This window comes from Rhinolophus ferrumequinum, chromosome 20 (assembly GCF_004115265.2).
Source record: "Rhinolophus ferrumequinum isolate MPI-CBG mRhiFer1 chromosome 20, mRhiFer1_v1.p, whole genome shotgun sequence".
Taxonomy (NCBI): domain Eukaryota; kingdom Metazoa; phylum Chordata; class Mammalia; order Chiroptera; family Rhinolophidae; genus Rhinolophus; species Rhinolophus ferrumequinum.
Window position 1 is genome coordinate 12323077 of NC_046303.1, and position 17683 is coordinate 12340759.

General features: G+C 46.0%; 1 protein-coding gene across 2 annotated transcripts in view; it reads left to right on the plus strand.

Moving 5' to 3' along the window:
• Positions 1-15645, plus strand: part of SCRN1 (secernin 1) — a 57433-nt gene extending 41788 nt beyond the window's left edge. For both annotated transcript variants that reach the window (XM_033088291.1, XM_033088290.1), the window contains exons 6-8: positions 1378-1543; positions 9318-9498; positions 11603-15645. In XM_033088291.1, coding sequence (XP_032944182.1) covers positions 1378-1543; positions 9318-9498; positions 11603-11761 — 506 coding nt within the window. In that variant the 3' untranslated portion in view covers positions 11762-15645. The remainder of the gene's footprint in view (positions 1-1377; positions 1544-9317; positions 9499-11602) is intronic.
• The last annotated feature ends 2038 nt before the right edge of the window (positions 15646-17683 follow it).

The window sequence follows — 17683 nt, forward strand, 5'->3', positions numbered from 1 at the left end:
AAAAAAGTTTGCCCCCCACCCCAATCTAGAAGATTTTAAGACTTTTGCTGTAAAGCTTACTTCATATAGTCTGGGTAACAAGGCAAGAAAGTATCCATTTTTAAAACGAGAACTCTAAAAAAACTCAAAGTTTTAATTAAAAAAAAAAAAAACTGGCTTGATGAAAGTATACAATACCATGTATAAATTAGTCCTGTCAAACGTCAAACCTAAATCTGATGAAACCTCCAGATCTAGCTATTAGGTTACAGGAAATACAAAGAATGGGGGGACATATTAACTACACCATGGGGATGCCATCTGCAAAGTCCAGACAGGAGAAATGGACCAGCCAAGAAAATGCAAGGAGAAAAATGAGAGGCAGAAATTAAAAGAGATTTAAGGGATATTATCAATCCTGATTCAAATCAATAAACTCATTTATGAGACCGTGAGGAAATGTGAACGCTGGGTAGTTCAAGAAATCAAGGACTTATTTTTAATATTTTTAGGAGTGTCATGTTGTAAATAGAGATTTATAAAGAGGATGTGAATTATGCTAGTGAACTTTAAGGTATCTTCTCCCTATGTGATGCTTTGATTCCATCTTCGTGAACACAGATTGAAAGAATGGTGTTTTAATGAATTATAGCCAGAGGGAGAAAATGTAGAGCTGAGATCCTGTGAGGTCAAGGATTTGTTTATCTGTTTATCTGAAGTCACAGCCAGTAGACGAATGACTCTGATTATTCTAAATGCCTCTCTGTGTGTATATTTTTTTCACTGCAGAGTCATTCTTCAAATATAGTATTGACTCTAACCAGCAAAAGTATATGAGAGAACTGTGCATAGATTGCATTTACCTTCTTATGAATGTCATTTTATTGCGTTAGTACACTTGTTGAGGAATTGCTAAGTGCTGTATCCAAAGACCCTGAAATAATGTGGCTTAAAGAAAACAGAAGTATATAACTCTCCCATGTTATAGTCTGGATATAATGACAGTCCAGGACTCATAGGTACCTCAACATATTACTTTGACTTCCTTTTGGGGTCTGCTTGCTGGCATCTCCCGGCAAGCAGGAAGGGAGAAAAGTGAAGGGCAAGCATTCCTCTTGATGGATGTGACAAGAAGTTGTACACATCTCCCATTGGTCAGGATGTATCACATGGCCACACCTAGCCACAAGGGATGCTGGGAAATGTAGTCTATAGTTAGGCTATGATGTGCCCATCTATAATTTCAGGAGTTATATTACTAAAAAGGGAAAAGAGTAAGTGAATTTTGGTTAGCAGCCTATCCAGTTAATTTCTCTCTCTCTCTCTCTCTCTCTCTCTCTCTCTCTCTCTCTCTCTCTCTCTCTCTCTCTCTCTCTGTCTCTCTCTCTCTCTTTACAGAAAGCATCACTGTGCAGACTATGATTGACGTCTTACGGGACAAAGCCAGTGGAGTCTGTATAGACTCCGAGTCTTTCCTCACGACAGCCAGTATAGTATCCGTCCTGCCTCAGAATCGAAGCTCGCCCTGCATTCACTACTTCACTGGGACCCCAGATCCTTCCAGGTTTGTCTGAGACACAGTCATGTAAGCAGAAAGTGTGTGCTGCCCTTGAAAGCTCATCCAACGAGCACACACTAAGTTCCTGTACCTCTGGTTCTATAGCCGAGTCACATTATTTAGTTGGCCTCATCTTGGCTAGCGCAGCACAAAGAGCTCTGACTAAGAGAAGTTCTTGGCGTTAGTCGCATAGCATTCATCAGAATCATGGACTCAAAGTGTTTGACATTCAGCAAATACTTATTGAGTATATATCATGGGCCAGGCACTGTGCTGTATATGTAAGATAAATAAGCAAGACACAGTGAGACATGAGATTGGACAGAGGAATGCCCGATTTATCAAAATAACTAATTCCTATAACTTAGAGGACAGAAATGGCCCAGAGGCACAGCAGACTGAAGCAAGTTCAAGTGCACTGGCCAGTTTTTTCAGACACTGTGTTTTAGGGCATTGCTTTGTGCCCAGTATCTCGGCAAAGGGATAGTATCAGTGCACAGTGGTTAAGAACAGAGCCTCTAGAAAAAACTGTCAGGATGTTGAATCCCACCTCTGTCACTTAGGAGCTGGCTAAGCTGCTTCATGTCTCGAAGCTTCTGTTTCTGTACCATATAACAGGGATAATCCTAGTCCCTCCCTTTATGTGTTTGTTGTGCCTCACGTTGTTGAATGGCTGTGAATGTCAGTAGATCCTTCTAGCAGGACCTGAGTGTTAAATTCGGTGTAAGCTATTCATAGTTTTTCATCCACTCATTTATTCATTCAACAAGTGCTTATTAAGCATATACTGGGTACCAAATATTGTGCTTGTTGGCTACTAGGGACCAAGTGTATTTAATGTAAGAAGTAGCACAAAGGAGACGACGAAGAGAAAAATATCACAGAGCAAGGAACTCTTGAGCTCTGGGCGTTATGGGAAAAGTAGGAGTTTGTTAGGCACAAAAAGCAGGAGTGTCATTCTGGGTAGAGGGAAGAGCCTGTGCAGCAACACAGAGGCATAAGAGTTTGTCTCCCAGTGCTGTGACTCAACAGCCTCTCGTGAACCCTTGCTGCTGGCCCACAGGGGTACATACGGGCATTTGAAACATCCGAATGCTCTGCCAAGGTATTGGGACGTTGTTCTTTAGGGAACAGGAGCTTTCAAAGGAGTGGGTTGAACTGGAGAATGGCCGTACCAATCCCCCTTTTCCCTGATGTCTCAGACACCTGCTGTAACAGTGCTTAGAAGACAGGCCTTGGTGATGCCAGGACACTAATATTAATATAAAGGAATTCTGTTTCCTAGGCTGAAATGTGCAGCCTAATACAATTAGAGGAAAGGGTTGGGAAATAGCCTTCTAATATTTAAAATGGAAAATTTCAAGTAATTTAAAAAGCAAATTATTCATGGTTAATTTAATTGAAAAGAGCCGTAACGAAGATTAAGAGCTTTCCGGAAGTCATTCGTTTTTATCTGCTATAGTTAAATGAGCTGCATTTCCTACTGTGACTGTAGAACTGTCATAGATTTCCCCCCCACACCCTTTTCAACAGTTCAGTTCTTCTCTGTAATTGGGCATGTTCAACATTTTGTGTTTTGTTAGCAGGAAGCCAAATTACCTACTCTTGGGTTTTTAGGTAGTATTAGGTTGGTGCAAAAGTAATTGCAGTTTTTGCAATTATTTTTTTTTTTAACTTTTTAAACCAATTACTTTTGCACCAACCTAATAAAATTAGGGACCATTTAGCTGTCTGCTGCTAATGCTGAAAACATTGGAATGATGTCTTCAGGAAATAGTTTTAGAGAGTGGACTTGCAAAAGATTATGATCAAAGAGCAGGACTGTATTATTTATCCCTCCCAGTTAATGTGAGGAGCCAAAGGACGCGATGTAACTACTGTCCTGGCTGCTGTGGCACTGCGCTGCCCTTTGCACACTGTATTATTCTTTTTGCAACAACTTGTTCTGACATCCTCTTGTCCTCTCCCCTTTTCCCCCTTCCTTTCTCCTCTCCCAGCGTGTACCAGCTACTATGTAAGTTTGCGAGTTGGAAGGAGGTACAAAAGTTGGAGTTTGAGAGATACAGGGACATGTAAAAGGCCTTTAATTAATTTTCTTGAGAAGGTAAATTCCATCCAATTAATGTTTTGTTGAGTCAGCTGGTGCCTCTGTCATCCATACAGGGACACTGGTTGGCTTTAGTGCACTGGATCTGACCTTTGGAAACCATTTTCCAGTTGAAAGCCAGTACTGATTGAAGTGTCGTTGATGCGAAGGATAGGAGAGAAAAGGAGCAGAGAGGTACCTTAGCGTTTTGAAACAGTGTAAAGCCAGAGACCTGCAGTGCACTAGAGCCAGTGAGAGCTGGGTGGGTGATCTCTTCCTGACCCTGTGTTCATGATGTCACACTGGTAGTGTGAAACAGGCCACCGTGGGAGTATTGACACCACAGAAATTGGTAGACACCGTGAACCAGGGCTTATTATTTTTTCCCCCGGAGGTATAATTGTCAGCCCAGCACACCACTGAGAGGCCCCCACATCTGGGAAAACACACACATACTCAACGTACAAGACGGATACACCCAGAGGGGGAGAGAATGAAAAATGTTTCCATTTTAAATATTATAAAGCCATTTCCCAACCCATTTCCCTAATTGTCGTAGGCCGTGTACTTCAACTTAGGGAACAGAAAACAGGAAGGAAGTTCTAGGAAAACAGGGTGTTTGACATACTTTAACTGGTGGCAAGGAGCTGGGGAGGTGCAAGGGACGTGGTGTGCGTGTGTGCGGGTGTGCGTGTGTGTGTGTGTGTGTGTGTGTTTCCTCCTCTTCTCCCAGTGTACTAAGCTTGAGAGGCTCAGTTGGATCAGCTGAGACTGTCTTGTTTGGTTAATAGATGTTAGTGACAAGTGGTACCTTTCTGTTACTTGGGCAACATTGTGGGCCTGAGACACTGTAGCTGATGTAAGTGCAGCCCTTGGCAGTACCTGCGTGGACGTGCATGGAGCTGAGGGCCCGATGCGAAGTAGCACCCCACTTCATTTCATTCCAGATTCTTCCACCACCATCTTTCTTCTCTTTCCTACCCTACATTTTTGACTTTCCAGAACCTCCCAGAGCATCTGGATTCAGTATGGGTCATCCCATGCCCCACACTGCTTGTCTTTCCTTCTACATGAAAACACCCTTCATGGATAGTTCTGCTCTCAGCCAGATGTGGTTTGACTATATGATGAAAGTGACTCACAGTAAAGCTGGAATGACCTATAGATGAACCACAGGGACACTGCAATTGAGAGAAACTGGTTATTTAGGTTCTTCCCCGGTCATTTCAAGGTTTAGCAGATTCATGCCAGTGGGAGCCTTTATGCTGCTCCTGTCTGTGCCAGCCAAATGCCCATCAGGGGATCTGCTGGGGAGTCCAGGGCGTGGGGTAGGCCTGGCTTAGTCGCTTGGGGAGTTTCTTCACCTTCAGTGAGAACAGCCATGTTTGAAGTCAGAAGTGTTGGCTGGCACTGATATTAAAATTCTAACTCTGTTAGCACAAAAAGTATTTTTCTTCAGTAACACAATATGTATATCTATAAACTAACAGAAGGATATAACAGTGAGAGGTAGTGGGGGAAAAAAAACTGACCGTGGCTTTAGAAGATTTAGCTTTTGATCTTCCCCTTATTAGGGATGTGTCTTTGGACAAAGCTCTTAACTTCTGTGAGCCTCAGTCATCTCATCTGTGAAATGGGACAGAAGTTTTTGCCCTGCCTTTTTCATTGCTGTAGCCCTAGAACCTAGAGCAGTCTCTGGTACTCAGTACTCAATGCATATTGAATGAATGAATGAATAGGGGTACTATGAAAATTGAATGTAAACACTTAGAAAATTATGATGTACTTTAAAATGTTAGAGATTTTCATGATAATTTTGTTTTCCTTCCAAACGAGAAAACAAATGAGAGGAAAACTGATTTTCTTTTTCTTATTTTCTTTCTTTCTTTTTTTTTTTTTTTAAACACTGGCTTGGTACATCCATCACAGAATTTTAGGGGAAAAAAAAAGACAGATAAGGCAAGGATGCCTCCATTGGCTCCAAGTGTCACCCCCGGCTAAAATCCTGCAGACTCTGAGACAGACCTCGGAAGCACTGCTGTGCTTCGCATTGTCCGACCGTGTGCCTTGGACCTTAGATTTGTCTCAGTGAGAGTGACAGTTGCAGTGACGTGGCTTTCTTTATGTTGCTTATGGCCTCCTATATTTAATTGTCTTTCACAAAGGCCCCTTTAGAGTAGTTGAGCAAGCTTTAAACCTCCTCCTTAACCAGCCTCTGGGCTGCCCTTTGCCGCTGGAAGCATTTTCCTTTTTGGGGCCTGTCATCTCGTATTTGTGTCACACCACACCATGGAGGGGCTGAGTGACCAGGGTGAATTCCCGGTTAGATGATTTCTTTGAAGGTCAGTCTGAGAGGCAACCCTAGGACAGAGCAGAATGAGCTTTCTGGAGCCCTCTGGTTGTGTCTGAAATCAGAGCCACCCATGGGACAATCTGAGGGTGTGCGACATGTGTGATGAAGTGTGCCCTGTCCTGCCCGGGGAGGTTAGGAGGGGTGGTCACAACCAGATGACAGTTTCAGCTTTGCCTTCAGCTGGATATGTGACTTTGGTCAAGTCATTTCCTCTCTCTGGGTCATTCATTGGCGTACATTCAATCAAGTGGCATTTACGAAGGTACCATCTGAGATTTGAATGTGGGAAATGTCAGAGATCCTCACCTACCTGGATTTTTAATGTGATTGCCTATAAGAATTGGCAAGAAATCAAAAGGTTTCAGAATCACTGAGTTATCCACATTCCCCTTTTCTAGATACGCTATCAAGACGGACTTCTAGGTAATTCCCTCATTCTGGTTTAAATAAATATTACTGTTGCAATTTATTATCAGCAGTAATTTTTATTTATCCAATCTAAAAAAAATCTCCCTTTCACCACCCGAAAAATCTACACTTCATGTTTTTAGTAGTTGAGGACGCTGACTTCCTTATAGACTTTAGGAAAAACAATCCTTGGGGACCTTCAGCTGCTTCAGAATATTATGGGAACCTCATCCTCTTTATTATTTATTCTTAAAAATGAAACTGACAGATGGGAGGGATAAACATACGGCACTGCTTGTCTTAGCAAAGCCACCAGACACCCTTACTGATGCTAAGCCAACCTCCACATTCAGTAGAATGTTCTGATCTTTTACTATGCGATCATCCTCCAGATGGGATGCGAAGACCACGGCTGTGCTTAGCATGACGTTCCTGAGGTCACGGTGACACGTTCACAGGCTGCATGACATGGAAACCACACAATTGGTTTAGAAGCTGGAAGGGACCCGTAGAGATCATTTTAGTCCAGATGAGAGACACAGAGGGAGAACAGCAGGCCCACAGTTGGTCAGAGGCGGAGAGAGGACGCTCACCCCCCTTCTGAGTCCCAGCCCAGTTCCCTGCCCCCACTGTCTGAGGCAGGCAAACCTGGGATAGCAGCAGAGCCAGGTTGTTCCCCTTTCAGCCCCCCAGTGCCACAGTTCTCCCCTACAGGGCCAGCTTCGCAGGACAGTTTCAAGATGCATAGTAGTGAGCCCCAGAGGTCTTAGAAATGAAGTGACAGATGTCCCGATGAAAACAGCATTCCCGCGCAGGCTTTTGAGGGGTAAAGAGGTGGTGCGGGCCATTGAGTGAGGTGCCACCACACATGTGAACATCATCTAGGTCTTGAGACTGGTCGAAAACGAGGGAACTCTCCCAAGGGGGTCTCTTCAGCAGCTCGGCTCAGCAGCTCTGCTGGACGCTGCAGTCCTCTGGGATTGCCAGGGGTTGGGCTTGCACCCACGCCACTGCTGAGCCTGAGCCCACAGAGGCCGCGACTCTGCCCCTTTCAGCCCAGCACAGACCGTGGGCCCGAGAAGGCAGGAACCATGCTGGCTCTGGGCTGCTCACCAGTCTCCCACAGAAGGGCTCTCAGCTGGCCAGAGTCACTTCTGCAGGGTCACTTCTACTGGCAGATGGTAGGATGACTTTTCAGGAACCCTATGTGCTGTCAGGCTCCGAAGGACAGGACGCTTGCTTGCTGTGCTGTCAGGGGGCTGAGGAGCTCAGAAGCAGTTAGTTCTGGGTGTCTCTGGGCTAGACTCTCTCCCCTCCATTGCCCGCTCTGTTACCCTCTTTCAGTGAACCCTCGCACTGGAGCCCTTTTGCAGAATCCACCGAATGACCAATTGGAGAATTCAACATGTAATCAAAATGGCTTTAGACACTTTTAAATTTTGCATTAATTCCTTTCACTTTCACAGTCATTCATGCCACATTCAGTAGAAGGAAAAAGGAAAGCTCCGTTTCAGGACGCTGTAGGAAGTGGCAGCTCGTGTTCCCTCTGGACAAGGGTAGCTCCTGGAGACGTCTGGGCAGGGCAGGTCCTTGGGAGGGCTCAGCTGGGCGGACTTAGGCCCAGCTCGCACGCCTGGTACTCCCCAGTACAGGGGCTGAGGACAGGCCCAGTCTTCTCTATGTGTTTGCATCCCCTGCAGAGAACAGCCGAGTACCTGGCACTTATCCTTCAGCAGTACCACCCACTTTACCAGCTTGGGCTGCAAAGGTTTCCCCGCTTTTAATGTGCAATGACATTAGCCTGAGCCAATCTCACGTACTGTGCTCAGGGTCTTTCTCTGCTCCCTTGGGCCCCTTTGACCTTGGGAGCCTCAGGGAAGTCACCTATGAGGTTACTTCTCATCACTGTTGCCTCTGGGGCTGCTCCTCAGACGTGGTACATCAAGAATTCCCCGGGGACCTTGTTAACGTGCAGATCTGATTCAGCAGGATGGGCGTGGGGACCGAGCGTGGTGCAGCTGCCTCAGTCCAAGCACACAGTGTGGGTAGCAAGGTCGTTGGTTCTTTGCAGATTGTGGCACACGTGCACATATTTACTACGTGGCACACGGGCAAGGCTGCTCTGGCTGCCTCAAAGCCCAAACACCTGGGGGCCGAGGGATTCACCATGCCAGTTCACTTCTAACCCACCTTAGGCCTGGAGTGGGTCAAGGCGCATCAGTCAAGGGGAGAGAAAATAACCAAAGTCTGGCAATGCATAGGGGGAGGTAGTTCTCATTCTTTCTTACAGTTATTGCAGACACTGCTCTGTGGTGTGGCTGCAAACAGGCCACCCTCAGGGCCCAGAAATGCTGTGCTCTGCTGCCACGAACACTGTTTTGATCCTGCAGCGTTTTTTTTCTGGATGCAGAGAGGGGAGAATAAAGCTCTTAATCTGTCCCCTCCCCGAATCTGTCAAAGAGTCCAAAAATTTTCAAAGAAGGTAAAACCTAAAATTAGTAAAAGGAGATAGGGTCTCAGATACTTCCTTTCCAGGAGGTAAGGAAGTATCTTTCCAGCAAATCGTGGTAAAGAAAGTCAACTCTCTTTCAACTTAAAGAGAGGGCTCACTGCACCCTTTTCTCAAAAACACTGAGTGTCTGTTTGTCTGACTTTATATAACTGAAAGGGGCCTCTCGAGTGGTCTTCCCAGGACAAAGCAGGTCTGTTGGGATGTCTCCTCACTGTAAATAGAAGAATTTGCAGCTTGTAAATGGCAGTTTTACCAAAATATTTACTAAAATATGTAGTTGTGTCTCTCTTGGCACCCACCCACCCACCCACCACCCACCAGCCACTGTGAGTTGGCTCAGGAAATGTTTGCTGAATGAAAGGGACATTTCTGGGTGTCCTCGAGCCCCAGTCTGGCTGAAGCACCTCTCCTTTCTCTCTAGGTCCATATTTAAGCCTTTCATCTTTGTCGGTGATATAAAACTTGTCCCCAAAGCACAGTCTCCCTGTTTCGGGGACGATGACCCTGCCAAAAAGGAGCCCCGGTTCCAGGAGAAACCAGACCGCCGGCATGAGCTGTATAAGGCCCATGAGTGGGCACGTGCTGTCATCGCAAATGACCAGGTGAGCCTGGGGCTGGGCCCCTGGAGGGTGGCAAGGTCAGCGAGACAGGAGGCAGGAAAGCAGTTAGCAAACTCAGCCTTTCCCTCCCCACAGCACGTCTCCTCCCCGTGATCCAGGCTCCCAAGGCCCTTCCTAAAATGCTGGAGTTAATTTTTCCACCCAGTCTCCTGAAACCAACTGAAACAAAGCCTCCACTTTTGATGTTATTCTAGAACTCAGTGGGCTAAGAATGGCCCTCTCTCATTTACTGTTTACCTAGGAATCATAGAAATGTGCAGTTGTGGTAGGGATAACTGCTTTTCTGCTCTCTAGAATTCCTTGTATACTTTTGGGGGTAAAAAGTTATACTTGATGGCAACACTTTACAGATGCCATCGTACGTTGTTTTAAAAAAGTGATTCTTCAAAAACTTTCTGGAGCTGGATAGGTAGTACAACAATGGGAATTAATGCCGTTGAACTGTACATTCAAACTGGTTCGAGTGGTAAATTTTATGTATATTTTATGACAATAAAAAAAAAGAGTCCCGTTTCCAGTTTTTTTTTAAAAAAGGTATTCTTCAAAGTGCAACCCCCCTCCCCAACCCAAAGCTTTGGTAAATAAAGTTACAAGACGTCAGTTCAAATAAGACTAACACCCAATATATGCCATGCCGGTAGCAGCCATCAGTGATGGACTCTCATACAAAATCCAAGCCTCTATTTTGCTGAAGGGAGAAGGAAGGACCGTGGTTTTTAGATGTTCATCCGCTTCCCAAGCACAATTTATTTAACAACTTGTCACAGGTCCAGTTTCTCCTGAAGAAAGGGACACCTTTTTGGTAAATTGGTGCACACATTTTGTGTGGCCTGGGTGAGCCTCCTTTCTTAGGTATTTGGCACAGAGGACTATATAGAAAGGATACAATGAAGGGCAACATCAACAATAAATCTGAGTGGTTTAGAGAGTATCTCCGAGAAGAGCATCCTACTTCGTGGAACTCGCTCTTCATGCCACAGAAATGACCGCTTTGACAAGTAAAACTTGCACAGATGTTTTACGTCTGTCCTCTCTGCCTAACATTTCCCTAGAACTGTGAACCCTGCTGCACCGTGACACCGAGTTTTGTCCAGGCCTGTCCACATGCGCTCCTGACAGGGCATGTTTTCTAGGTGGATGACAGTAAGCCCTGAGTAAAAACGTCACTTGGTGGTGCATGGTTTTTGTGGCTATTGGGCAACTGAAACGCAGAGGTAGAAAGGACTGTGTGATCTGAGCTATTCTACACAAAATTTCGAAGAGATGAAACTGATGAGGGTGGGCTTTGACATTTAGAAATGACCCTTGGGTTGAGTCAAGGCAGTGCTCTTCGGTGGGTGAGTGGTGACAGCAGCTTCTCCATTCTGGGGTTAATTAGGCACATAAAAGTGTTTCATTGTCATCCACTGTTAATGAGTGATTTCCACTTGGAAAGAGAGATCTCAGCACCTCAAAAAAAAGGAAGTTGGGGATAGACGTGGCATGTGTTTATTCATGGATCCATTTCTTCATGCTGCAAACATCTATGGGGTGTGCCTACTGTGTCCCAGGCATTGGAGGATAGAGATGAGCCTAGTTCTCACTCCCCAGGAGGTTGTGGTCAAATGGGGATCACAGGCAGGTAGACAAATCATTACAAGACAGGAAGAGAGCAACCATGGCAGAAGGAAAGGAACTGGGCCAGGAGAGCTCAGCGGGAAGGCTTTCAAAGAGGCCTGAAGATGGGTGCAGGTTGACTGAGCCTGGAGGGAGAGCACGGCCATCTGTTTAGTGGCTAGAAAGAGTATCCTCATGGGTGGAGGAATGCAGTTAATTCAGTCTGCCTGTTGGGAAAGGAGCATGGCAAGAGGTGAAGCGAATGACAGCCTTGTGTGTTACAAGGGGCCTTCCTTGAATGTCACTCAGGCTTTTGTCCTGAAGGCAGTGGGAAGCGGTGCAAGTATTCTAAGCAGAGCAGTGACGTGTTGGCATTCTAGCAGGATCCCTGCGGCCGTCACATGGGAACCAGTTTGAATAGGGTGGGTGGTCCCCCGGGAGGCTTTCAGTGTCCATTGCAGCGGCCCCCACGGTGTTTGTCCTTCCTCAGGAGCAAGGTCGCCAGCTGAGGAAGACCATGCTGGAGCTAGAGAAGCAGGGCCTGGCAGCCATGGAAGAAATCCTGAGCAGCTCTGACCCCCTGGACCCCACAGAAGTGGGGGATCTTTTCTATGACTGTGTTGACACAGAGATTAAGTTCTTTAAGTGAAGTAAGCATTCCCTTCCCCTTCTTATTGAAAATTTCCCACCTTACTAAATTACCAGCAAAACAAACCACCCTCCTGTTGGAGTAAAATGAGAAAGTTCTGATGTGGTCTCCTTGTCTGAAGCCAAATCCAACTGTTAACTTGTGTTCTGCCTCGAATCTCAAAACGTCCCCTTTTTCTGCAATGTAGGTCCCCTTCCTTTGCAGTGTGACATGTATCTCCTTCGCCTGTTGTTCGAATGTATGACTAATTGTGGATTTTAAGCTGCTATTATTGTATTTCAGTGACAATGGACACGTTAGCCTTTTCCCGGGGGGACTGGAGTGCACCAAGCCTTGCAAGGCGGGTTCCACAGCGCCGAGTTTGTGGGGAAAGCAAAATCTTTTGAAGTCTTAGTCTCTCTCTGGGGACTGGTTTCTTTCAGGTTAACAGAAGGCATTTATTTCTGTCTGGCCCGGGGCTCTCGTGTGCGTCCGGAGGGAGGAGCCCCTGGCCTCTCTCTACTACAGGGTGTGCCTATACTGCCGCATGACTCCAGATGTGTCTTCTGAGGGCCAGAAGCAAAGGGAAGGAAAACGGGCTCCTCTCCCGTCCCAGCGCCTTCCCCACTCCCATGACCCTAAAGAGCCCGTCTTCCGTGCACTGTGTTTGTGTGCTGTGGACCCACAGACTGCTTTCACGAGCGGGAGAGCTGGTCACCTGTGTTAGCTGGAACCTGCCCGCCTTAGAGATGCACAGGCTGTCCTGCTGGGGACCTTTTCGAGTGACTATGTGGCTCTGCCCAAAACACACGTGACCCTCCAACCCCTCCATTCCCTGCACGGCAGCACTCCCACCACACTGTTGCTGGCTTGCGTAGAAACGATTCCCGGCCTGGCTACCGCCATCTCGTTTAGGATTAATGAAATGGCCCCGTGGCATAGTTCCACCCCACAAAGCTGTGACTCTCTCAGCAAGTGAGGGAAAGGAAAGGAGAAACTTTCGACTATTTAGATCCTAGGTAAAGTAGCTGGAATCTAAGCAGCCACAACATTATCTCAGCAGAGATTTGAATTCAACTGATTTGTTCCCAACGTCGTGTTCCCGGGAAGGATTTGACTTACCACCCAAGCATAGAAAAGCGTGTAAGGAAGACCAGATGGACTCAGCATTGGAAAGACAGAGGGCAAGAAGGCGACAGATGGATGTAGAAGCATTTCACTCCAGGGTAACAGTCCAGCCCCCACTCCGCCTGCCCGGCCATTTATATCCCACAAAGCTGTGTAGGAGGCACCCGGCTTTCTGTGGGCCTTCGCTGTATCCCTCCTGCCCCGTGTGTCCCAGCAGCTGCCTTCAGACTAGTAGATGAGTTGGACAAGTGGGGGAGGGGCTGATGTCTGCTACTGAAACTCTGAACCACACTTGAAATGGAAGGGGGCCAGAGATGATTAACGGAGGGTATGTTAATATACCAGCGAGTGGCAGAACAGCAGCTCAATTACTCCCCGTGACTCTCCCCTGGCAGCCGTGTATGCTAGGCCGTGAGAGCTGGAAGGGACTTGGGCCCCATACACAGATGCGATCACAGGTTTTATGGGAACGAATCTTTTTTTCTACTGACTCTCTTTTAAGAGTGTAGGCAGAAGAGCACCGTAAGCTTTTTGCCCAGCAGTTTTGTAAGTTCTGCATGTAAAGTCACCAACTATAATACAAGTGGTGAGAGGTGGGAAAAATATTTAAGCTGCCTTCAGACTAGTAGGTGAGTTAACAGCAACCATTCGTGGTGGCTTGTACTTGCTGAGAGTTTTGTCCAGGTTTGGCCTGGGCTTTCACTGTCAATGCACTTAGGGTCTCCTCTGAGATGGAGTGGCCATTCTGAGAGTACCTGTCTACAGCTGCTAAGGGGCGAAAGGGGAAGTTTGAGAATGATGTCGGTACCTCACCTGCTGAGTGGTTATTTAAAACAAGATGATATAGAAAACCACTCTAAAATTTCACCACGTGGTCTCACCTCCACTTACTATGGAAACATTTCATCGGATCTGACATGGCTGTGATGCCCAAGGTGATTTGGGGTTTGACCAAAAGGAATCTAGTGAGAATAAATTACACAGAAGCCTGTTTTCAATTATGATGGGTCAAACAAAGGTCACGGATAACCCAGCCAGCCTTATGCCATTACCCAGCCATTGTGCAGTGGGAAACCCAGTGGCAACTTCTGTTAGAGCACACTGACCTTAGTCCAGCACGTCAGAGAAGGGCCAACCCCAACTGAGAGTTGTCTTGGCTAAGGCTGTACATCACAACTGTGATCTCCCTGTGTGACCACTAGAGGGTGTGGCAGCCCCCCCATGGCACAGCCTGGCAGAAGCGAAGTGGGGCTGGGATGCTTCCCTCAGGCTCAGAGGTGGTCTCTGTACAGTCATTCATGAGTAAAAGCAGTGGACAGACTTCCATGCATTGGGATGCATGGAAGAAAGACAAGAAGAGAGCAAAGACTCTGTTGACGTGGTTGTACTCACTTCTAGTGACTTTTATATACGTATATTAACAGCTTGAAATATGTTGGATTTTGAGCAGGCTGTTGTTGGGGGCAATGTTTGTTTTTAAGTGCTCCTAACAGACTCTGCTTTGGAAAAATGCTCACCGTCACGTAGATAAGTTCTTGACCAGTGACTGCTTTCCTAAAGGTAATATGGAGAAAATGAATATTCAAGATGAACTGTGAAAATAACGTTTAAAGGTCACTGTGTAAATAGCTTCCTAAAATACCATTTGTGTATCCGTTAAGACTTGGGGGAGGGGAGTGCTGTGCAAGTTTTGTGCAGAAAGGAGATACGGCCATAAAGGACAGAATCTCTCCCCAACTCCCGTACCCCGTAACCATACATAAGCTAGTTAGTCTCGTCTAGTAGAAGGGAGTTACCATAGAGGAAGACACCCTCATACTCTAAGGGAAGAGGGGGAGGTGCAGACACTCCAGTAAAGGTACATTAACAAAGCAGAAGTAGTACTCTCACTCCTGGAGGTGGTTTGGAACTTTAGATAGAATAAGGGCATACGTGAAGTTATGGTGATTCTTTAGTGCCCAATAACATAAGACACAGTGTTATTATTATTAGTAGAGTCCTTCTTACAAACCGTCTAACAGAGCAGGTGTATACCTATTAGATGTTAGCAGTGAGGTTCCTTCACTATTGGGTGAATCATTAGATATAAAATACTATCAAGCAGGCAAACTACTTTGCTCCCGAACTGATGTCATTCCACATTGATACAGGTGTGACACAGCTCTGGCTGGCCCAGCAGGAAAGCCTAGCCAGGACCAGTATGTCTGTTATGAAACCACTAACTGTATTCTTCCCTGAAGAGCAGTGAAGCCATTTATGGGGACGGTCTTCAGCTGAACTCTGAGCTTTGGGAAGGAAACACGGGGAACAAAGAGGGAGGGGAACCTACCTATCTGGCCATTCTTATGTGGAGGGGGAGAAGGAGTGGCAGGTCACAGGCACATGCTGTCCCGGCGGTCCCTTGTGCTTCCCTGTAGCTGTGGCATTTCATTCCACGGGGCCCTAAGTCCCAGCTCCCCTCCTGTGGTTTGTGTCAAATGTGCTTTATCTAATTGACTTCAAACATCCTGAAATGTCACATGCAGATTTCTTGTGGGAACAAATACGTACAAGTACATGTTTGCTGTCATGTTGTGAGAAGGAAATTAAATGTGTGAGCTAGAAACCGCTATTGGAATACGAAAAGGTAAAATCTTTGTTTCCTGCAGTAGGAACTGACTGTAGTCATAATAGCCTTTTGTACAAAGACCGACAAACCAGGTAACTTCCCATCCAGTGCTTACCCTTGGAACTGTCTCTAAACACATCAAGCATACAATAAAAAGTGCTGAAATGAATGTCCAGTGGCCTCTTCTACCTTGTGTTTCATGAGTAAATGTTGGGCATTAGTCAAAACATAGATAATGTATGAAAGGGGTTATATTTTCTTGACTTGAATCGTAAGAAAACCCAATCAGTTCAGCAGTTTCCTCTATTTTGTACCATTTTGTGGATAAGTTCACTTTTTCAATATAAACACAAAACCATAAGATACCACCTCACACCCATCACAATGCTACTATCAAAAAGAAAAAAAACAGGACAAGTATTGGTGAGGATATGGAAAAATCAGAAGCACTGTGCACTGTTGATGGGAACGGAAAATGGAACACAGTATGGTGGTTCCTCAAAACAATGGAAGTTCCACATAATCCAGAAATTCTACTTCTGAGTATATACCCAAAAGAATCGAAAGCATGGTCTCAAAGAGATACGTGTATATTCATGTTCGTAGCAGCATTATTTATGAAAGCCAAAAGGTAGAAGCAACCCAAGCGTCCACTGATGGATGAATGGATAAACAGAATATGGTATATACATATAAAGGACTATTATTCACCCTTAAAAAGGAAGAATTATGACATATGCTGCAACATGGATGAATCTTGAGGACATTATGCTAAGTGAAATAAGCCAGTCTTGAAAAGGCAAATATTGTATGATTCCTCTTATATGAGGTACCTGGAGTAGTCAGACTCATAGAGACAGAAAATAGAATAGTGGTTGCCAGGGGCTGGGAGGAGGGAGAAATGGGGAATTATTTTTTTAAGGGGTATAAGTTTTGCAAGATCATAATAGGGTTCTGGAGATCCGTTGTACAACGTGAATGTACTCAACACTACTGAACTGTACACTTGAAGATGGTTAAGGTGGTAAATTTTATGCTATGTTTATTTTACCACATGTCATGCTGGGTGTCATGCGGGGTCTCTGGTCCCACTCACCACATAAGAACACAGAACACGGTGAGGCCAAAAAGGAACACCCACGGAGCCATAGATAGGGGAGTCACACCACTATATGCTCGCTGGCGGCTGGGTTGCAGACACAGGAAGCAAGAGCCACACGAGCCGCAACCCGCAGTCCCGGTCCACTTTTCTGCCAACCAACCTCACTTGCCAACTGCAATCCGCGCTTGCTAGCTTAGCCATGGCAGTTGTATTAGTGGCTAATGGCTAACCGGTAACAGCTGATGGCCAGCTTGTTCACAGCTGATGGCCATCTACTACCTGAGCCAGCACCTTTCCACGTGAGGCCGAGAGCCTGGAAACTGCACTCCTGGCTCTATCCCCACACCACAATTAAACAAAAGCCACACTAAAAACGGAAGTCTGGCTGCGGGCATCTATGCCAAACATCTTTATTTTAAAGCCATTAGCAGGTCCACAAGAGGGAAAAAAAACAGTTGTCTCCATTCTTGTGTCTTAGCCATGCCCGACTTCTTCCATGGTTCTGTCTCCACCATGACAGGCAAAATACAACTGAATATCTTGTTCATGATAATAAGACTTAGTCACTGGCAACGACAGACATATGTCAAGGTCAGACTCGTTGTCTGCCCCATTGATATGACAAGGAACTGCTAACTCTTTAAACGTTATTTCCAGCTTTTTTTTTCCCCCACACACATTTTCCTGCAAAGCTCCAAGGTGACAAAGCCTGTATTAGTTTGCTAGGGCTGCTGTAACAACGTAGCACAAACTGGGTGACTTAAACAACAGAAATGGATTGTCTCACAGTTCTGGAGTCCGGAAGTCCCAGATCCAGATGTCGGCAGGGTTGGTTCCTCCCGAGGCCTGCGAGGGAGAGGAAGAGACTGTTCCAGCCCTCTCACCTGGCTTCTGGTGCTTTGCTGGCAGTCTTCGGCATTTGATGGTTTGTAGACATGTCAGCTCGACCTCTAGCTTCATCTTCACATGGCGTTTTCCCTGTTTTGTGTCTAACTTTCCTTTTTATAAGATGTGGAGGCAGAGTCCCAGAGAGCAGCTTCCAGGCTCTCGGCCTCATGTGGAAAGGTGCTGGCTCAGGTAGTAGATGGCCATCAGCTGTGACTAG